Source organism: Cryptotermes secundus, unplaced genomic scaffold, assembly GCF_002891405.2.
Source record: "Cryptotermes secundus unplaced genomic scaffold, Csec_1.0 scaffold854, whole genome shotgun sequence".
Lineage (NCBI taxonomy): Eukaryota > Metazoa > Arthropoda > Insecta > Blattodea > Kalotermitidae > Cryptotermes > Cryptotermes secundus.
The window spans coordinates 57,589-81,256 of NW_019727108.1; the positions used below are offsets into that span (position 1 = coordinate 57,589).

Here is a 23,668-nt window from a genome sequence, read left to right on the forward strand (position 1 = left end):
AATGTCCCTACCAATTAAACCATTCTCTCCCAAAGAAGTAAGACAACAAATCAAAAACCTCAATCTACGCAAAGCCCCAGGATATGATCTTATTACAAGCGCCATACTGAAACAACTTCCAAAGAAAGGATTAGTATTATTAACAATCATTTACAATAGTATGCTCAGACTAGCATATTTTCTGCTAATGTGGAAATTTGCCCAGATCATGATGGTGCCTAAACCCGGCAAACCTATTAACGAAGTCAGTTCTCATTGACCAATCAGCCTACTGCCAACACCATCAAAATTATTCGAAAACTACTGCTCTCCAGAATAAGCACTGACATAGATCTACCAACCATCATTCCTGACTTCCAGTTTGGATTCAGGAAACACCACTTGACAGTACAGTAAACAAACCGAATAGTAAATAAAATCGCAGCAAGTCTCGAGGAAAAATCCTTCTGCACAGCGGCATTTCTTGACCTAACCCAAGCATTTGATAAAGTATGGCACTCCGGTCTACTATATAAAATCAAAAACTTTTTTCCTACCCCATATTTCCTATTATTAAAATCTTACATTACAGAAAGACACTTTCAAGTCAAATACAATACAACATACTCAAACAGTTACTCAGTGAATGCTGGCATACCACAGGGAAGTGTGCTGGGACCATTACTCTATCTAATTTACACCTCAGACCTGCCCACCACAGAAAAAACAATCATAGCAACTTTTGCCGACGACACGGTCATACTATCAAGAAGCAAGAGATCCTCAACTAGCATTACAGTACTTACAAAACCACTTAGACCTCTTCGAACAATGGGCCACCACATGGAAAATCACAATTAATCAGGCAAAATCTGTTCAGACAACATTCACCACCAGGAAAACAACATGCCCACAAGTCTCCATCCAGAACACACCAATTCCTGTGCAATCCGAGGTAAAATACTTGGGACTTCACTTGGACCAAAACTTAACATGGCAAAAGCATATTAAAACCAAACATCAACAAATGAACATGAAACTCTGTGAAATGTCATGGCTCATGAACCGTAAATCAAAATTATCCTTAAAGAACAAACTGATACTGTACAAATGCATAATTAAACCTATATGGACATATGGAGTTCAACTGTGGGGCTGTGCAAAGCCATCAAATACACAAATCATCCAAAGGCTACAGTCCAGAGTTCTACGAACAATCACCAACGCACCCTGGTACGTCTCCAATCGGACGCTCCACAACAACCGGCAAGTCCCATATGTAACAGACGAGATACGAAGATTAGCCCTACTCTACAAACGACGACTACAAGGACATGACAACAGATTAATTGAAGAAATAAGAAACCCTCCCAACGTTGTATGGAGACTGAAGAGACAGTGGCCATCTGACCTTCCGAAAAGACAAAATTAGGTTAAGCAATAAATTCTAGCATCAACTGTGTTTAAGAGCATCGACACTGGTTGATACTTTTAACCAATTTACTTATTGCTCCTTACTGTAGTGAGTAGCTTGTAAATTCGCAGAGAAATAAAAATAAAAAATAAAAGTGAATTTACATGCTTCTCACATATAATTTCCTTATAGGCCCATGCAACCAACCGGTTGATCGCGATCAACGCATTGGACATGCCTGCTATATAGTATTGAGAATTAGAGGTTATTATATGCCCTTTGTGTTGCAATGAACATACAAAACCAACAACTCTATCCCATGACCACTCTGGTCACCTTAACCCCTAGCACACACTGTCACTCCACAGTACACATGATGTTCTGTCAGATGCTAAATATGTCTGTAATTTAGAATTTGTAGTTTGATACAGCTGAATTAATTTCCCTTATAAGTAATCTGTACATCCCTCAGTTTAAACATTCTAAATGACAGTAAGATGGGAAGGGAAGAAGAATTTGGTAAAGACTACAGTGTTGAAAATGTAATTGTGTATTATGCATGTATACTTAATTTTAGCTGTTATATACAGTTTATATGTAGTTACTTATTTATATGATTTAAAACTTATCAAAATTGCACCCATGAAAACATTTATATAACATTAAACTTTGGAAATGCTTGCTCTGATTCAGTACACAGTTTTTTGTCTTCACATCTGCTTTCCTAAAATGCAAAGATTAAAATATACAAAAGCAATAATTTTCCATATTGTTTTGTATGGGTGAGAAACTTGGTCTCTGATATCAAGGAATGAACATAGACTGAGGGTGTATGAGAAGGGTGCTGAGGAGACTATGTGGGAATAAATAATTAAAGTCTGGAGAAAGCTATATAATGAAGGGTTCCATAATTTGTTTGTCTCCAAAATATTATTAGGATGATAAATCTGAGGAGGATGTGATAGTTGGGACATGCAATATGCATGGGAGAGAAGAGAAATTCTTATGGCACATACACATCCTAAAATCCTTATCTCATTTAGTAGACTCGACCAGTTCCACTGCATGCTCTGCTGATTACGGCAAAGTCTAAAAACAAGGGACAGTAATCTGTTAAAATTTATTGAATCAGTGTAATCCTAACATCAACATATGGAAGAGGGATCACAGTTCCATTAATAATATTTCAATATTTTCTGTGAAATTATATCCCTGAAAATGCTCATTACCCTGAAGACATTCCTTGTAAGCATGTTAAATTAAGAAAATATGTTTATATAACTTCCTTATATAACTGAAAAATATTATTTATACAAATATATACATGTATCAAAATGGCCTCTCTTGAATTTGTGATATTTTATATATTACTGCACTGTTTAATGTAAAATGTAACTTTTACAATTTATTTTATACATGTCACATTGGCCAAATAGCTTTCCACTCCTATCTTATAAATGACCTAATGTACTGTAGTCCCATAAACTGAGGAAATATACATATTATTCTGACATTTATTTTAATGTCTGCTACAAAAGCTTTGAATTAAATGTCTCAGAGAAGATTAAGCTGATAATATTTCACAAACATATTGTGTCAGTGCTGCAACTGGACACAAAATGGCTACTTCTTGACTGTGGTATAACATGTACCCTGTATCTAGCCATCTATCTAAATGGCAGACTATCTACAGAAGAAGCTAACATGTAACATAACTGTTACTGTTTCCAGCTGAAAATGAGACTTGATAAGAATGACCTTATACGTAAAAGTGACTGGAGAATGGAGACTTTATCAGCTGTTCAGCAATGTTATGCTGCCACTGATGCTTATGTAAGTAAAATATTGCATACAAATACAGCAGTTCATTATTGAGGTGTTAATGATGTCTGTAAGGGCATAACAGTGACTCTGAACAGAAAATCATTGTGTCCACCCTACAGTTATAAATTGTCATAACTTATAGTTTGTGTGTGTTAAAAATTACTAGGAACTATAAAATTGTAGAAATAATCCAACAGCTGTTTAATGTTGGGAATTCATATAGCCAACATAAAAGTTTCTAATTTATTCAGCACTACAGAAGTATACACACACACACACACACTATTCATATTTTTTAGATTAAGACCCATGTACAGAACTAAATACCCAAATACATTCTAAAGGGCTCTGACGATGGTGTATAGCACTTAGAATTACTGGGTTTTCAGACTTCGTCCTTTGTCCGGTATTCTAAAAATTAGAAAACACAATGTTTCGGAAACTGAACCTATTTCCATCCTTGGGTGAGGGTGGAGACACTTACTCTGTTTGGTCTCTTAGAGTGATTAAGGTTAGTGCTTTCTAAGGGACCCAACAGAGTAGGTGTCTCCCCCCCTCCCTCATCTGAGGACGGAAACAGATTCGGTTAACCAAAACGTTGTGCTCTCTAGTTTTTAGAATACGAGACAATGGACAAAGTAATTCTAAATACCCAAATTTATCAAAATCACTATAAATAAGCAAATCCAAAATTTAGAATATAGTTAAAATGACAGTCTTAGAGTTTACCATCAGAACAGTAGAGAACTTTCAGAGAAACTGATGAATTACTGATCTCTGTCATTGATGTAGAGTCATGCCATATCACATGTTAGAGCACTGCATGAAATTGAATGAAACCTGACAAGTAAACCCTAAAAATTATACTTCATGACATAGCTTCAACAGACAAGATCTGGCAACTGGAGGAGTGACAACTTATGATCAGCAGCAAGGTGTATCCATTTTCAAAACTTAATCCCAACAGCTTAAGTCTTCTGTAACCTTGAATTAATTTGTTTTTTTTTTTTTTGCCAGAGGGGTATGGGTATTTACATAGTATGGGTGAACCTCGTGACTTTAAAATTTTACTGCCATATTAGTGCTCGTAACCACAGAAGTTAATTTGTAAAAACAAAACGTAAAGCCTAACCAAAGTCAAAGTTACATTGCAAATGACAGTTGGTCAGTCAGTCAGTCAGTATGTCTTGTTGTCGAGCCCCATCTGGAGGCCATGACCAGTTATGGTCTTGTTTTTGTGGGGTTCCCTCTCTGATGAGAGGATGGGTCTGGCTCTTGTACATGCTGCTGGCCGTTGCCAGCACAGTCTTTCTTGGGTTCGAGTCCTTTTGGACTCGCGACCATATTTTACTCTCTCAGTTTTGAGACTTCCCTTTTCATTGCCTCCTACGACTTGCAGGGTCACGGTGGAGATATTCGACCCTGCCTCCACACAGGTTTAAAGCATAACCTTGTAGACTTCTTGGAGGAAAATTCTAAGGTCTTCAGTGCAAACAGGGCAGATAACATGGCAGTAACTTTTAAGTTACTTGGGTTACCCACTAATACACAATGGAATATGTACCACGTCTTACATGTGTACATTTTTATTTTTACAGGCTTCACTGCTTTTGTATAATTATATAAAGATGAACCCTTGATGGCTGGACTAGTGCCAAAAAATGTTATGGACTATGGCATATTAACCACATCTGTGAAATAAGTTCACCAGTTTCTTAAAAAATATGGGTACTATAGCTAAAGTATTGCAAGCTGGCAAAATGAGTTACGGATCTGCCCTGAGACTCCAGCAGTTACTGGCTGATTGTCATAAAGTATCAAATGGGATTCAAGATACACTCATCTTGGTTGAACACTTTCCTGTATATACTGTTGGAATCAGATCAAAGGATTATTCCCAAGAAACTGAAGAAAAGTTAGTGTCACTAGGTGCCGATTTCTATCGAACAAACAGAGGTGGTCTCATAACCTTCCACGGCCCTGGCCAGCTTGTTGTGTACCCAATTCTTAACCTCAAAAACTATAAACCTAGCATACGTTGGTATGTCAGTCAGATTGAACAGACAGTCATTGATGTATGTGGTAAATTAGGGATACAAGCAGAGACTTCGCCTCATACAGGTGTGTGGGTTGGTGACCGCAAGATATGTGCCATTGGGATTCATGGTAGCAGATTCATCACAACACATGGGTTAGCTCTCAACTGTAACACAGACTTGGATTGGTTTTCATACATTGTGCCTTGTGGTATTGAGGGTAAAGAAGTTACTTCTTTGACAAGAGAAATGGAGAGAGAAGTTACGATTGAAGAGGTGGTACCTGTCTTTCTGAATTCTTTTAGTAAATTGTTTGGATGTATTGTTTGTGATTTCCCCAAAGAAGATGCCGATCAAATATTTAAAGATATTAGGAAAGATGACAAGACTTTAAATTAATGAGGGTTTTGAAAATTTCATAAATAGAACTTTATGTTAATACAATTTGTAGTCAGTTTTCATAGTTGAACCTTACAAATATTTCCTGGTAATGATTTATAAATAATGGTAAGTGCTAGTTTCTGTACATTTTTATATGTCATTAAATTGTTTCTTACCGTGATTTAATCAGTGTGTGTAATATGCTTTCGATGTGAGGGGGTAAATAAGGAGTTCTTGGGAGAACTCATAGAGCATACTTTCCTCTGTGTACACACTTCCAGTCCTACAAATCTGGTTTTGTTTATGTTATATATGAGGTAATGTGAGTTTCTAATCCAACAATAAACGGAATTTAGCTCATAATGGGCTCTTGGCAGATAGTCACAGCACTGAATCCTTCCGCAGTCAGAAGATTCTATAACTTGCAACTGTAAATATGTTATGAATTGATGTGGATTTGAGGTTTTGACTTCTGGGATGAGATGCTGTGTAGTAACCAGCACAGTGAGAATTAGCACTAAGAATTAGACAGAAGTGAATGTCAGTTTTCTGCTCCAGTCACTTTACCCCAGGGGAAATCTCATATCCCTTTCTGTTGCATAGGTCTTACGAGGAGCGTTCAAGTTCTAAGGTCTCTGATTTTTTTTCTCAGGACTGGGAGCAGATAGACACATGCAGTTTAGTTTAAAATACATGTGCACTCTTTGTGAATACGTGACAGAGATGGCAGCACTGTATGGCACACAGAACTCTAGTGGTGGCGATGAGAGTGAGGAGTGTTTTTGACACCTAAAATGGCGACGTTTTTGTTACAAGAACAGCGAGTAATCATTTGTTTTCTCCATTTGCGTGGTGCGACACCCATTGAAATTCATCGCCAGTTGAGTGAGACGTGATGGTGTCATGAATGTGAAAAATGTGTGTTCATGGGTGCGACAGTTCAAAGAAGGCCGAATGTCGTGTGACAACGAACAAAAACAATCTCGGCCTTGCACCAGCCGGTCTGACAACATGGTCGAGCGAGTTGAGAAAGTTGTTTTGGAGGATCGCCGATTGAGTGTGAAAAACATCGCCTCCAAAGTTGGCATTTCCATGTGATCTGTGCACACAATCAGGCATGAAGACCTGCGAATGCGGAAAGTGTCCTCCAGGTGGGTGCCACGAATGCTAGCGGACGACCACAAGGCTGTGCGCATGGCAATTTGCCAGGTGATGTTGACATGTCATGATGGCGTGAATGGGACTTTCTTTTAATCAACTGACAATGGATGAGACATGGATGCCGTTTTTCAGTCCCGAAATGAAGCGCCAGTCAGCTCAATGGAAGCACACAGACTCACTGGCACGAAAAAAATTTCGGGTAAGCACCAGTGCTGAAAAATGGTGGCCATGTTTTGGGACAGCGATGGTGTAATCCTTACTCATTGTGTTCCAAAGGGCATTACGGTGACAGGTGCATCCTACCAAGATGTTTTGAAGAACAAGCTCCTTCCAGCACTGTGAGAAAAACGGCCAGAAAAGGCTGCACGTGTGCTCTTTCACCAGGACAATGCACCAGTGCATCGGTATACGTGATGCATCAGTTTCTTCGTGAAAACAACCTTAAAGTGGTTTCTCATGCTCCCTACTCACCTGACCTAGCTCCTAGCGATTTTTGGCTTTTCCTAACGATGAAAGACACTCCGTGGTCACACATTCACCAGTTGTACTGCTATTGCATCAGTGATTTTCCAGTGGTCAAAACAGACTCCTACAGAAGCGTTCGCAGCGGCCATGGAATCATGGCGTTGACGTTGTGAAAAGTGTGTACAGCTGCAGGGAGATTATGTTGAAAAGTGACAGAAGTTTCAAATTTTTTGTATGATTATTGTGTGAGAAAAAAAAAATCGGAGACCTTAGAACTTGAACGCACAACGTACTGGAGAACCCATCCAAAACCCACTGTGACATTTTAAAGAGTACCATCTTCTGGGATGTAATGCCATGTAGTCTAATAGAAGTCCACTGATGTTTTTGGGACCTATACTACCTCTGTCATCAGGGTCAAAGAAGGAAACAGCAAGGAGTTACTATTGGTTACTACATGGCATCTCATTCCAGAAGATTGTACTCTTCACAACTGCTGTGAGAACCTCATATCTAACATAGAATTATTAAGTTACGATTCTCATGCCATCGAACCTTCACTATGCATGATACTTATTCAACATATCTGCAGCTATCCACTGTATCTGAAAGCCTGGGAACACACTACGCTCTAGTGACAAAAGATCCACTTAACATGGCAGGAAGTGTTATCAATGTGAAACAAATACTTACTGCACAGTTGCTATAACATGCTACTTTGATAGCACCTAATGTGTATCATCCTCACAATTCATTTCTCTTAGATTCATAAGCACAACTACATGCACTCATGCTGCAGTCATTGCAAGTGCATTGTGAAGCAAAATATGAAGATTGCCTGAAGAGGCTTGTGTTCCCATCTCTGAGCAATATAGTGACACTACAATGAAACTCTCATTTAAGGTTTCTTTCGGGAGTAGTGGATTTGAACACTAAATCAAGGAAAATATTAAGTTAAAGGTAAAGTTGTCCCTGTGTTTAATTAAGCACCATGCCATGAAGAGGTATGGGAGAATGGAGGTAAGTGGTCAGTTTCACCCTGTAGTTGCTTTACTCCCCAGGAAAGAACCCCCAGTGCCTATTAGAAAGGAACAGGAGGAAACTGAACAATGAGACTGTTGACTTGGGATGACTGAAACTGAACATTAAACAGGGGTTCCACTGTATGCTTTAGTAACTATGTAGGCAGTATGTCACTTCTTAGTAATTCAGACAATACAGATACAAATTTCGATCATACTTTAGATTGGGTTTGTAGGGCAGGCTACCTGGAATGGAGAAGGATGCATTTGGGTTAATGTTATCCTACAAAAGAATGATCTAGAAAAAAGTTACATAAATGAATGGTATGGGCACACCTCCGACCAAAGCCTCGGAACAGGACATTTGCAAACCAGAAACTCTGATGTAATAATCCTCCAATTAGATGATGACATATTTCTGTAATTATTATTCTTAGTGATATAATTTATATTTTCTGAAGAGCTATTTCAAAGATTTAACTTGCTCCCTAATCAGCCAAAATGCTGGACCCTACATTCTTTAGAACTGTTGTTTCTCCAACCTCAGACATCCATACAGCCATTTTATTTTAACAAAACTTTCAATAACTAGACTATATAGAATTGGATGGATTAGAGGACAATGTTAATGATGAACTGGAAAGGATTTTGGAGGAGGTGGTCATGACCTGAGGTATTATCCCAGGATTTCCTGGAGCGATTCAGGAAAAACATGAAGTACTGAGGATAAACAATGTCTCAGCTGAGATCTGAAGTAAGCACTTCCCAAATATGAGTCTAGAGCATTATCAATATATCAGCCTTCGTCTTGTACAGTTGTCATGTTGTCATTAGTGATAGGGAATTAAAAAGTACTAAGTCACGACTTTTAATTATTCATAGTCTTTGAGTTTCCAACAGTAAAACAAGGTACATAAAAAATTGCGACACTTACCTTAAGAATTGAAAGGTACCGTTGCTGAAACAGGTCTGCAGCCAGGACTCCCAAGATGTATGAGGCATTATGCAAGGAGTTCTTTGGGTCAGTCACAAGTTTCACGGCAAGTTCCACTGAAGTCCGGAGCTCCTGGTAATGTTTACTGTTTATCAGTGACTCCAAGTTGTTCAGGGCTTTTACAGCTTCCGTGGTTGGATAAGGCTGACTTATTCCATCGGGGGAACTACCCCTAGCCACATAAAAACAGGTAGTTAGTAGTGAGCACTGCAAGTTACAGAAGAATGTATCTTACTTAATTGAGAAGTGACATAAAGTTATTCAAGAATGTATCTTCATGTACTTCAGAGCTAACATGTAAAATTGGAGACATTATGATTCTTATATAACCAAATGCTCTAATTATACCAAACTGGTGCTTGTTATACAAGGTTTGAAGCTTTCACAGCATGCAGATGCAACAGGCTTCTCATGCAGTGAGCTTCAGCATCTTAGAAACTGTTAGTCTCCATCATCAGTGATCGCTGAGTGGTGCTGCACACTGCATTTTTAAAACATTTGGATCCATAAGAAGAAAAGTGATAGGATGGGAGAAGGAAAACTGCATAATCAAGAGATTCATAATTTATACTGTTCAACAAACATTATTAGGATGATCAAATCAAGGAAGGTGAGACAGGCAGGCCATGTAGCATGCACAGAAGAATCAGAAATAGATACAGAACTCTGGTCAGACAACCTGAAGGCACAGATGGAGAATAATATTGAAATTTAAGAAGTAGTATGGGAGGTTGTAGTCTGGATACAAATGTCTCAGGATGGGAACCAGTGGCAGGTTCTTTGAACATGGTAATTAATTTTCTGGTTCCATAAAGGGTGCAGAATTTGAGGAGCTGGGTGACTTCTAGCTTTCACTGAACAATTTTGTTCCATGGAGATACACAGAGAAGAACAGAGAGCTGTCTGTTACAAGATGACCTACCCCTGTAGAAATATTAATAGATGATAATGACCATTATTGTTGTACCAGAAAACCTGTTGGAAATACAAAAATTACTGATTTGATGCCATGTAAACTTGTAGATCATTTCTGATATTTTAGAGGAATGTGCTACTCTGTCAATCCTCTGGTGATAATCTAAAGACTGAGTTAAGTAAATCTGCTGTATTCTGCACAGGGAAAGTTGGACCTTGAGGACCAAGATGCAGGAGGCACAGGGAAGTGCAGGAACCTACTGCAAACAGGGAGGGGCGTAGCCACATCTGTCAGGGTCAATCTGCTTCTAGTCCCTAAACCAGAAACATCATTTACATGTATTATACGCACAACCCAGTTCCATAGGAGCCGGGATAGCATAGTCGGTATAGTGACTGGCTACGAGCTGGACAACTGAGGGGTTGGAGTTCAAGTTCCAGTAGGGTCAAGAATTTTCTCTTCTCCAAATTGTTCAGACCAGCGGGTCCACCCAACCTCCTATCCAATGGGTACTGGGGGCTCTTTCCCTGGGGATAAAGCGGCAGAGGCATGAAGCTGACCACTCACCTCCAGCTAGTGCTAAGGTCACACTCCCCCATTCACCTTCATGGCATAGTGCTTAATTTGGTGAGCACAGGGACAACTTTATCTTTTTACCCAGTTCCTCTGGAGTTGACAATTGTGCACTGCAGGCAGAATGGTAATAGCAGCACTGCCACAGTATCATGGTGAATTGAAATGGACTTTTCAGGCATATCAATGTCTATGTAATACTGACAGCACCATGGCTGAGAATAGACTGACTATATAGCAAATATGCTGCTACAAAAGTGGGAGAGGTGGAGTTCTGGATCCTCTTCAGTTTTCACATTCTGCATCATGGAAGACTGGTCAGGTGCAAGTTCTACGACACTACACAGGATCACATCCCTGAACACAATAACCTTCTGCCTCCATCATCAGAAACTCAAATTGCACATGGTGGACATGTAAATGTCTGTCAAAGCAGGAATTTTGTGTTCGGATAGCTTGGTCAGTACAACAACAGACAGCCCAGGCTCGATTCCCAGCAGTGCAAGATTTCTGTCTTTTCCACAGTGTCCTGACTGACTCTGGGGCCCATCCAGCCTCCTATACAATGGATGCCGGGTGCTTCCTCCTGGGGTAAAGTGGCAGGGGCATGAAGCTGACCACTCACCATCTAGTGCCAAGGTTAAGAAAGGTAGAGCTATACCTACACTCTCCCATATGTCTTCATGGCATAGTACTTAACTAATTAAGCGCAAGGACAAAGTAGGAATTTAGCATGTAGAACGTAATTAAACAATAATCTACAAAGAGTTGAAAATATGAGACAGGCATATTTTACTAGCACAAAGAGTTTCTCATACCCGCCTCTTGTAATGTCACAATGTTATACTCACCTACTGGATGAGACTGGAGTTGAGAGTAACTGCCCAGGAGCATTTGGCGTTCTTCTGACTCTTGGCGGGTCCCCTTCTGGTAACTGTGCCAATATAAATACAGCCAGGGCACGACTCAATAATCGACACCTGTATCAACATGGAAAATTTGAACAGGCAGTAACCAGTAAAATAACATGCATTTCCATGTCAGAGCGAACCTTCCTTTCTTACGGCTTTCATATCTGCTGTTGGCAGTATGTGAATGAAAAATTTTGATATAAAAAGAACTGAAGTTTCAGTGACCTCTATCTACTTACCAATGTGTATCGCATCATTTATTAAAAATGGCTTCCTTCTTCATATGTGAATATGTCAAATGAAAAGTGGAGAAAACAGGTTTGTGCAGCTGTGAAATGCTTCTATTTAAACATAGTGACCCGAACATAAATTCTTATACAGGGCCATTGAAAAAGAATGCCGGGATTATAAAAACCTAACATTCATAAAATGTTAAGCATATCAAAATGACTGAGGTTTTAAAATGTGGTGAAAGAATGTAAATTTTGGATATGCTCAGTTGTTGATGGGTAGCGAGCAATGTTGAGATGCTTTTGTAGGTTGACCAATCGATACAACTTGTGTGCTATGCCAGCCGTCAAGACTTCCCAGACCAATTTTCTGGCCTCCCAGAAGCCCAGATCTTACCCCAATGGACTTTTTTTTTGTGGGGATATGCCAAGAACATTGGTATGGTGAAAAGATTCAGGATCTCTGGCACCTATGGGACAGGATCACAGAAGCCATCACAACGATAACTCCAAATATTATTCAGCAGCACGAGATTGAATACTGTCTTGATATCTGCTGAGCGACAAATGGAGTATGTATTGAAACATACCAAGGTAATATAGCAATTTAACACTTGAATCATGTTGATATGTTTAACACCTTTTATATTTGAGCAATAGTTTTTTTATAATCCTGGCATTCTTTTTCAATGACTCTGTATAAATATACACCTTTGCTCTAACTTGCAGGATTGCTGTCAAGTGGCATTCAGAACTTAAATGTTGTACAGCTTCATGTGAAAATTCTGTCCTGTCATCAGTGAACAAGTTAAAAATGTAGCATTTGAAGTTCTCACAGTGGTGGTTATGAAGAGTTATATCTTCCAGGATATAAAGCTGTGTAGTCCATTTGAAGTCAAGTGACGTTTCGGAGGAACACATTGCCTCCATTTTCATGATCGAAGAATAAGCCATCTGCTTTCATTCTGGTTTCTTGCTGGGCTTATCCTTCAATCCTAAAGATGAAGGCAACATGTTCCTCCAAACAGTCAGTTCACTATTTGGACTACATGGTACTATATCCCAGAAGACAATTCAAATCAGAAAATGCACACCCAGTATAACAATTCTGGTATGATTGCTGCCTTATCTTTGATTATTTTGAAAACCACAAAACTTACAAAGAATGTACTGGACTTAAAATCTTTGTCTCCTTTTCATAATTTTTCTACACATTTTCTTCTCCCGCAAACATTTAGTGAATTACGCTCGAGATGTTTGCAGAAAGACATGTAATGTCTGATTTTAACTGAAATTAGAATCTGTCGACACATATTAATACAATTCCCCAATATCAAATTTAATGAAAATCTGTTCAGTTACATTATTACATACTGCCAGACACAGATACTCTAAAGCCACTGAGACAAATTTTTGCTACTGTTCATTACAGATGTGCCAAAATGTGAAGTCTCATCAGACTAATCAGGAATGCATTTCTGAAACTGTCAGCAGTTTCACATGCAAAACTGATGGTTTGAAAGTGAGGTGCCACAGCTGCTGAACACGTGTCAAGATTGATTAAACATAAACTGGCAAATTACATCCAGCATCAATTGTACTTCTTAAACTGTTGTCTAGCTCTAGGAGATTCTTCATTCCAGTCTCTCACAGTGGATGGAACACTGCTTCACTACTTAATCCAGAGACAATACAAAACACTTGTTGCAAACACTCATCACAGGCAATATTTCAGTGTAACACAAATTCCCTGCTGTTCAAAATATGCATACAAACTTTCCAATACTGTATTTATCAATGTGTAACCCATGTTTTTCCCCAAAAATGGTCCTAAAATTGCAGTGTGTCCTATATATCATCAAGTAACAATGAAAATGAGGTGAATGTTAGAAACATGGCTAACAAGTCACTCATCTTTTGCGACTCATAAATTAAAATTTGTTTCTGCCATTTTGTATCGGCCTCTGAAGGTGCAATTCTCCTTTCATTGTCCAAATTTCTCACAATCTCGGATGTATACCCCTCAATTTTACTTTATACAGCAGAACCAACATTTAATAACCTTCAATTTTGGGCTTTTTGTTCATTTAGTATTCAATCTCAATGATATGGTCAATATCTCAGCATTAAATACCTCCATTTAAGATTTTTCTTGGTTTAGTCTTCAAATCCACTGATCCCCAATGAAACCTTAAATGCATGTCTGTCTTTAGTGTTAGCAATTTTCTCCCCACCTCCACCAATTTAATTTCTCCTTCCTAAACTGTTATGCAACATATACACAGGGAAATACAGTATTTTGTTAAGGATTAAATATTTAAAACCTTTTACTTCAAATATAATAACCTTTATTTGATAATGACTAAATCTTGATTACCATCCTCCATACATATTTAAATAAATTTATACAAACAGGAGCAGGTTTTCTCTGAGTACTTCGGTTTCCCCTGCCACTTCCATTCCATCAATTGCTCCACAATCACCATCATCTATCATCTGGGGCTGGTACAATAAAGCAATAGTGGACACAGTACCAAGTGGACTCAGTCTCACCCCAACAACAACTCTTTTATTATTTATGTGCTGAATCAACAGCTACAAGGCCAATTACAGACACATAATAATAATAATAACAATTTACTGTTCTGACCTTACAGACACAGGAGAATTCTTGCGCAAACCAATGGCTCCAAGGATTCCCCATCCTCCTGTTTTGTCTTCTGCTAACAGCATCAGAGATTGGGTTAATTTTCGTAAACATCTTACTGCCATGTCACTGTCGCCAGAATATTCACACTGCCGCAGCGAAAGCTCAAGAACTTTGCCCCACAACAATGGTAGTTTGGATTCCACGTTCTCACTGCATTCCAGAATATAAATAAAACAAATGATCATTTTAACATTCCTGAGACACAGCAGTTACATTTTATATGTGTCACTTGTCTATACAAAAGCTTTCAAACTTCAACTTCGACATTCTGCTTACCAAGTGTGGCCTGATATTAAATATAACAAACTAGCTACCTTCCTAACTACGAGCGTCATTTCATAAATAATGCACAGGTTGGCAACACCGCGGATCAGATGACGCAACAACAGTGAGCCTCATGTCAGTTACAGTTCAAGGCTTGAGAAAGAAGCGCGTTGTTTTGTTTCATCTATAATGTATGCTGTTCTTTAATAACGTGAGTTAGAAATGGAGCCTGCACGGTTCTTGGGTACTGTGACTGTTGAAGATCAAAGGTCGCACATTAAGATCGAAACTTTATGTGGAAAAAACCCGACAGAAATCCACAGCTGAAATCACAGTCCAATGAGTGGAGAGGGCCATCTTCCCCATGACCACAAAAATTCTGACGATCTCAATCAAAGGTCAAACAAATTATTATCTTGCTTATGATCACCAAGGAATCATCATGACAGAGTTCCGTGCGGGAAAAGTGTCACAGCAGTTTATTATCGTGACTTTGTGCAAAATCTGCACAGAAAAATGCACAAAAAACCGACCTCAGTTGCTCGAGGCTGGGAGGATCATTTTCCATGATAACGCTTGCCTGCACATCGGGAATGTCATAACAGAAAAGCTGTGCCAATACGATTGGGAGGTGTTGCCTCATGCTCCCTACAGCCCGGACATGAGTCCACCAGACTCTGACTTATTCCCAAAGTTAAAACAACCTATGCGAGGCTGTCGTTTTCCCTCTCTGGAAGAGCTTTCTGCTGCAGTACTCAAGCCTTTGACAAATAAACAAAGATGGTGTCCTGGATGGAATAGTAAAGCTTCCCATATGTTGGGACTCGGTCATTAAGAAGCAGGGGGACTATATTGAAGGGCTGTAAAGAGAAATTAAAAAAAAAAATAAAATAAACATGGACGTAAACAAAAACTTGTGTGCATTATTTCTGAAATGACCTATTATTATTATTATTATTGGAGGGGGTGGGTTTCCCCATGCACCGTGACCAGTTTGATCTATTGTTCGTCCCCCTATAATCTTCTACCAGCCTCTATACCCTACTGGTATTGGTGCTTACCATCAGTCCCTACTCAGCCAGCGAGGTCGGCCTCTACTGTTTCAGAGGTATCTCAATTCTTCCCCCATCTACCAGAGGCGTTAGAGACTACTGTTGGGCGGGAAATGTCCTTAATTTAGCTCAGTGGCCTCCTTTGGAGACAGGTTCTTTTATGTGCCGTAAAGCTACGACACGGGACCCACGGCTTAAAGTCCCTCCCGGAGGACTTGTTCCCTGAATTTTTCCACCCTTAAAAATTCCACGACCTCCGCCGGGTTTGAACCTGCACACCTTGAGTCATGAGGTGGGAACGTTACCGCTAGATTTTGGAGGCCACTTGAAATGACCTACGTACATTAGCTAATGAACTACATGAAGTTGATCACTTCTTGAAAAGCCACCAGTTGCTCAGTTACTCAAGAATATCGCAACATTGTATGGAACCTGAAAGTTCGTTACCATGTTCATAAGAGCCTTCAACGGGTCCCTGTCCTAATCCAGGTGAATCCTGTTCATACCACCCAACCCTATTTCTCTATGCTACATTTTAATATTATCCTCCCACCTGTGTCTAGGTCTTTCTAGTGGTCTCTTTCCTTCTGGCTTTCCCACCAAAACTCTACATGCATTCCTCTTTTCCCCCATCAGTACTACATGCCCTGTCCATTTCACTCTCCTTGACTTGATCATTCTAATTATACTAAGAGAAGAGTACAAGTAATGAAGCTCCTCATTATGCAGTTTTCTCCAACCTCATGTCAATTCATCCCTCTTCAGTCAAAATATTCCCTTCAGCCATGCTAGCTCATGACACCAAGTAGTCTGGAAGGTGGGTCCTAACATTTCAAAGGAACTCCATCTACCTTGAAAATGAAGGCACTATTTCCTGTGAAACATTGGTCACCATCTGCTAGTTTACATGACATCATAACTCAGGGGACCTCAAAATGAATATTTCAGCTTTATTGCTGTGCACTGTGTTCGTGTAATGGGCTCACATGTGCAGTCCAGCTGGGTAAACAGTGAACTTTCTGTATACTAATACCTTCATGAAGATGTAAAATATGGACCCCAGCATGCAGTACCAAAGCTAACAACCCAACAACCCCATAGTACCAGGTGATTCAAAATTCCCTATTCCCATAAGACACAACTATTATGTCAAAGTTAAAATCTAGGCACCAATCCCATACTGCTGGGAGATTCAAAATCCACTATTCCCAGACAATAAAGACACAACACAATCAAAATGTGAAAATTACTTTGTGGGGATTTGTCATACATCTGCCCACATATTCTAACTGATTCATATACTGGACACTTATAACATTCAATTAATGTATTTCTAAAACTGGAGTTGCTACAAGAAGAAGAGCAAAATTAAATCAAAGATAAAAAGCTTATGAAGGGGTTACTGTGTTTTTGGACTTTGTCAGTTATCCAGTATTCATCCCAGCTGGGATGAAGTTAGGATTTTGGAAATCAGATGAAATGGCAGGTATAGGAAATACAAGGAATTGGCATCTATGGCATGTTTAACCAATCCGATCAGCCAACCAATTTTGGATATATCTCCCATATGGAACCCCTTATTGGTAATGAAGTCAGGAACACACATGGAAGGTCAGTATGATCTGACAGATTCTTCATGGGCTTATATATGATTTTGGCCCACAATTCAGTTTTATTTTTTCCATAGATGGCACTAGCTGTACCTAAAAATTGTTTCACAACATGAAAATTAATCCTAATTATTGGTTTCAATTGATTTGGTTTGATGCAAAACATTTTTCACTCGTTTTCTATATAAGTTTCAGGTCTGCATATGCTTTATTACCATTTTTATTGTACATTTTCCTGTTATCTCCCTTCAACAAACCGTGATCTCAGGTGTTTATATAGCTGTAGTTATACTGACATAGGTTGACCAGAGATTGAGGTTAGCTCTTTCTAAGAGACCCAAGAGAGTAGAGAGAAATAGATGCAGTTTCCTAAATATTGTGTTCTTTAGAATAACAGATGATGGATGGCCTGAAGTTCAAAAACCCAGTAATCCCGAGTGTTAAGCACCATTGTCAAAATCACTGAACTAGCTTATGAAGGTCTTTTTCTTCAACAGCATAATTCCTGTGTCAGCTTTCCTACTAAAGGTAAAGTTGTACCTGTGCTTAACTAATTAAGCACCATGCCATGAAGGCACATGGTGGAGTGGATGTATGGATCCAGCTTTTCTTGACCTCAGCACTAGTTGGAGGTGAGTGGTTAGCTTCACACCGCAGGGAAAGAGACTCTGGTACCCACTGGACAGGAGGCTGGGTGAGGCCCAGAAACAGTCATTCACACCATCAGATAATGACATGATAGTTACATCTTTGTCAGAAAGTTACTAGGCTCCATTTTTCAACATAAGACAGGAACCAAAATTGCCACACTGGTGATCTCACTGGACCTACAGGACTTTCTTCCATAAGGCTGCTGGCTCAAGGTATGACGTATACACAGAGTTGTTTTAGACTGACAGCAGTCAACCCTGCCATTTTACATACAACAGAACTCCATTTAATAAAATTTGGAGGAGGCAAATATTTTGGTCTTAAATTTATAGCACAATGGCCTCAATTTGTATTATACTTTCCAAGTTTCTATACTTTATTTGGTACTACTTGGGAATCAATTGCTTTTACTTACTGTACTCCAAGAGAAAAAAAAGAGTAGGAGCCTGGATGGCTCAGTTGGTATGTATGCCAGGCTGCAAGCTGGATGACCAGGAGTCAAACTATTGTCATATGACCTCTAAAGGCCAAAACAGTACAGCCTAAGATGTCCCCTGCTAGGCTATAGCTCAGTAAACATGTTCCCACAGCAATGAATATGCACACAATAAAGAGGAATTGTTGGAAGAGGTGTTTTCTATGTGGTTTGTGACAAGGCTCTACAACAAGGACCAATGGGACAAGTCAGTTGCGAGTCACTCGTAGTTGGTGGTTAGCTGTGAGCACGGAAGTAGATGAACCTACACTCACTATCTGGTAATGACTAATGAAGTCACTCTTGTCACAAGACTTCGTGTGTGCTGTAGTGATCTGCAGTGTGCGTAGATTAGTGACAGTGTTATAATTCTGTGTAGTTATGAACAGTGGGAATCCAGTAAATTCAGTAATTAATTCAAACTCTATGTATAGTCACTAATGTGAGAGACAACTGGTGTCAGAAGTGGGATCTGAACCCACACAGGGACAAGAGATTTTCCTTCTCCATAGCATCCAGACTGGCTCTTGAAGTCCATCCTGCCTTGAGTCTGTAAACTGGCCAGATCATAAAATGATAACTCATAGCTAACTAGTGCCAAGGTTAAGAATGCAGTTATAATGCCACTGAAACATACACGTATATCTTCAAGGCATAACTCTTGAGTAAACAGAGGGACAACTTTACCTTTACCCTCACCTTCAGAGTGTTCAGTTTTTTTAAAAACTACTGAAAAATATAACGGGTTAAATTCGTGCTACAAGTTACTTTCAAAGAATATTAAGGGTATTCTGAGACTGCACAAAACATATCTAAAATGTTATGGAACTGCCCTTACGTACGTTGGCTTTATGATCATAAGCCAGTCCACTAGGTTGCAGAGAACACTGCCCTCTTCACGTATATCCCTACATGTGGGCAGCCGTTTCAGCAGTAATGCATACAGACTCAGAAGGTGACCACTGCCCAAGAGACACTCTTCTAGTGGAGGCTGTCGTGGCACACATTGCTGTAGGACCACTACTGCCATTGCCCATTCAGGAGTTGGTCCTGATGAAACTATAAAGTGAGAACACAGGTTTCAGTAACAAAATAATAAGTTCTCTGAAGTATTTATAACAATTTTACTTTTTCAAGTGCGCTTTGAATAGAGATTCCTAATGAACTCTTAAATAGTTACACAACCTACAAAAGTATCAACTATCTTGGAACAAAGTTTCTCACAGCACAGTTCTCTGATACTGAACATCATCTTCACGGTTTGAAAATCATGTCAAGTCCTACTTAAGTAGTTCACAGAGCAGAGTCCTTGCTGAGAAGTTAAAATTCAATCAGTTTACTGATATATTCATTGCTTTTTATGGAAACAAACCGTTCATTACCAGGTTCTCAAGAATCTGCCAATGGTCTCTATCTTGAGTCAAATGAATCCGGTCAAAACTCTTAATACTTTATTTCTTTATGATTCATTATAATATTATACCCACCTATGTCTAGGTCTTTCATAGTATGCATCCTGTTTTGTGTCATTCAAGAAAAATATACGAGGGTAAGTCAATAAGTAAGTTACAAATGGATACAGAACTTAAACAAATATGAGTACTGGCTTGAAAAATGCTTTTATTTCTCAGCATAATCTCCCTGTACATTGAGGCACTTGTCCCATCATTTCACAAGCCCCTGAAAATGAGCACCATTAATTTTTTTGGGCTCCTGTTGGAACCAGGTGGTAACTTCCCTTTCTACAGCTTCTTTCTCGGGAAAATGTTCAGCCAAAAGATGATGTTTAAGAGGGCCGACTCCTACTGTAACATCCTCAGGAAACTTTGTAAGGCCATTCAATGGAAGTGACCAGGACTCCTCACCAAAGGCGTGTTGCTCTTGCATGACAATGTGCATCCCCATACTGCCAACAAGATAAATGAGACGCTGCGAAATTTCAAGTGGGAAGTCCTTGAGCATCCTCTGTACAGCCCCGACCTTACTCTAAGCAACTTCCATTTGTTCGGCCCTCTTAAATATCATCTTTCAGCTGAACATTTTCCTGATGATGAAGCTGTAGAAAGCGAAGTCACCGCCTGGTTCTGACAGCAGCCTAAAGAATTTTATGCTGCTGGTTTTGAGGAGCTTGTGAAATGATGGGCCAAGTGCATCAATGTACAGGGAGATTATGCTGAGAAATAAAAGCATTTCTCAAATCAGTACTCTTATATGTTTAAGTTCTATATCCATCTGTAACTTACTTATTGCCTTACCTACGTACCGGGGATGGACAAAAATATGGAAACACCCAACAAAAACCACATTACCGTGACTAATATGGAGTAGGACAACCTCTGGCTTGCAGAACTGCTTGCAGTCTCCTTGGAATGGATAAATAGAGGTCCTGTATGATTTGCAAGGGAGTCTTGTACCATTCTTCCGGCAAAACATTGGCAAGTTCTGTTAACGATGCTGGAGGTGGATAGTACGCACGCAGATTGCTCTCCAAAAGACCATAAAGGCTCAATAATATTGATATCTGGCGATTGTGGGGGCCACGGCAGATGTGACACTTCACCTTAGTGCTCAGAAAACCAGTCTTGGACGATGTGAGCTGTGCGAACACAGGCATTGTCGTCTTGGTAAATGGCATCCCAAAGTTTGCACCATGGGATGGACCTGGTCACCCAAAGTGGTCACACAGTCGTTGGCAGTGACGTGACCTTGCAGGTTAATGATGGGTCCAACAGAATACCACGATATGGCTGCTCATACCACGACTGAACTCCTGCCATGTTTCACTTTTGGCAGCAAACAATCTGGATTGTAAGCTTGGGATGGCATTCTCCAGACGTAAACTCGGCCAGAAGTCAGAAACAGTGTGATGGTGGACTCATCCAACCAACTTACCCTCTTCCATTGCTCCATAGTCCAGGTTTTATGACTTCAGCACCACACTCTCCTCTTAATGGCATTTTGATCATGGATGAGTGGCTTTGGAATTGCAGGTCATCCAGAAATACCTTGCTTGTGGAGTTCCCTTCGTACTGTTTTGGTGCTGACAGGGTTTGTGAGCATGACATTCAGTTCAGCAGTCACTTTTGCAGCTGTAGTCTTCTTACTTTTCGTCACAATCCTACGCAATGTTCGTCTTTCTCGATCACACAACACACATTTCTGTCCACGCTGGTATTTATCGGATGCGGTTTTTCCAGTCCTCCTGTGTGTAGTTATAATCTTGGATATTGTGCCTCGTGAAACACCAAAAACCTCGGCTACCTTGGTTACGGAAGAATCCACCATACAGGCCCCAACAATTTGCATGTGTTCGAATTCTGTTAGCTCTGACACGATGCAACTGCACAGAACACAGTCTCGACAACAAATGAAGCTTGCAACGTATTGTGGAGGTTGTACAGGTAGTGCTACTGGGCAGATACGACATCGTCACCTACAAACGTCGCTAAAATAAACACTTCAATTCAGGCATACATTTCACGAGGTGTTTCCATATTTTTGTCCATCCCCTGTACAAATGGGTCAACACAATAAATTACTGAAACCCAAAGGAATGAGATATTACAGGATCAACATTTGTTGATTTGCTCAGATGTTAATGCTACATATTTTGACCATTCTTTAGGTCATCTTTTAGCATACATGAAACAAGAGTGATAAGTTTTTGAGTATGTTAACACATTAATATGGATTTTATATTTTACATTAATATGTTTTATAACATTACAATCTTTTATTCAAATTTTGATCAAATAAATATATACACCTATGTTATTGATATTTATATTATTATCTATTTTAAATTGAATAGTTAAAATAATAAATAATTAAAACTAAATACTTTGAATGTATTGCTGTGGTCTGTCACTAGTGTACAGATTTGGAAGTCTAACTATATCTTTATTAGTATGTTATTATTAACTGACATATGATGTCTGCTGAGGCAGATTGCTTACTGATTAAAACTGAATAAAACTGTTCTTCTTGTTTTCCATATGAAAGCTTCAATCATATAAGTAAAGAAACCTACTTGTATTCTTGAAGAATGCTTGTAAAGCTGCCTCAAGAATAGCTCCAAGGGCTTCAGATGATGTGACAGTAGGACCAAGTACCCGAAGAAATGCCTGCAGCACAACACTCGAACAGTCTCTTGCTGTGAGCCACTGGGTACAGCAGTCCACAGCAAGCCGAGACATCTGGCTGCCAGCGGGCTGGTTCACAGCTACCAGGAGTTCAGTAAGTAGCAGACCTGCCTCTCCCACATGCTGAGCTGGTGGAACAGCTGAACACACACACACCAAATGCACAAGTACAGTGATTCTGAAAATCCACGATCCAGAAGAACTACAAAAATTTATGAAACGAGAAGTCAGGTAATTTATTTAACATTAAAAAAAAAATCCTGTAGTTTTGGGTTTGAGGTTCTCACAGTGATAACTATGAATAGTTTTCTGGGATGTGAAGCTGTGCAGTCTGGTAGAGGGTCACTAAAATTTCGCAGGACCACATCACCATCTTCAGTGACAAAGAGTATGCTATGCAAGTAACCAACATGAAGCAGGCAGCAAGCAAAGCAAATCGTATTGTCATGTATAATGGGTTGCATGACTAATAATAATTAGTTCTGGATTTGATGATTGGGTTTACTGTCACTTGTTTACAATTACAGTTGATAATAACAGCTCACACATACATGGAACTCCTTCTGAATGACGTCTGTGTTTTCGAATCTCTATGAAGAATCTCTCACCGATCTCGGGCAGATCTCTACTACTCAAATTCACAAATGCGCTGCCTTTTATAACTGTCATGTGGCTGGGAAAGAACTCATCATGTCAAACAGTTCCTCTGTTGTTACGGGAATGACTTTGTTTCATGACTTGCTACCTGGCAACAACTCATTCGCTGCTATTCATTGTAATTGACTCTAGTCTTTGTTAATATTCATTCCCACAGAAACATGATTACTGAGCCGTTGTCTAGCAGCAGACGTCTGGTCC

At 39.5% G+C, this 23,668-nt stretch overlaps 3 protein-coding genes across 3 annotated transcripts in view; 2 read left to right on the forward strand and 1 right to left on the reverse strand.

Moving 5' to 3' along the window:
- LOC111864494 (Werner Syndrome-like exonuclease) overlaps positions 1–4,872 on the forward strand; it is a 20,679-nt gene extending 15,807 nt beyond the window's left edge. Inside the window, exons 6-7 of the mRNA XM_033751462.1 lie at positions 3,125–3,226; positions 4,816–4,872. Of these exons, the coding sequence (XP_033607353.1) occupies positions 3,125–3,226; positions 4,816–4,857 (144 nt within the window). The 3' untranslated portion in view covers positions 4,858–4,872. The remainder of the gene's footprint in view (positions 1–3,124; positions 3,227–4,815) is intronic.
- LOC111864489 (ectopic P granules protein 5 homolog) overlaps positions 7–23,668 on the reverse strand; it is a gene marked incomplete in the record, with an annotated part of 113,296 nt that continues 89,634 nt past the window's right edge. The window contains 6 exon segments of the mRNA XM_033751461.1: positions 7–2,482; positions 9,217–9,448; positions 11,617–11,745; positions 14,557–14,766; positions 19,511–19,727; positions 22,699–22,950. Coding sequence (XP_033607352.1) covers positions 2,471–2,482; positions 9,217–9,448; positions 11,617–11,745; positions 14,557–14,766; positions 19,511–19,727; positions 22,699–22,950 — 1,052 coding nt within the window.
- LOC111864493 (putative lipoyltransferase 2, mitochondrial) lies at positions 4,895–5,820 on the forward strand (the record flags this gene model as incomplete). The annotated part of the gene is given in 1 exon segment (XM_023851769.2): positions 4,895–5,820. A coding segment is annotated over 1 exon segment (711 nt). The 3' UTR covers positions 5,653–5,820.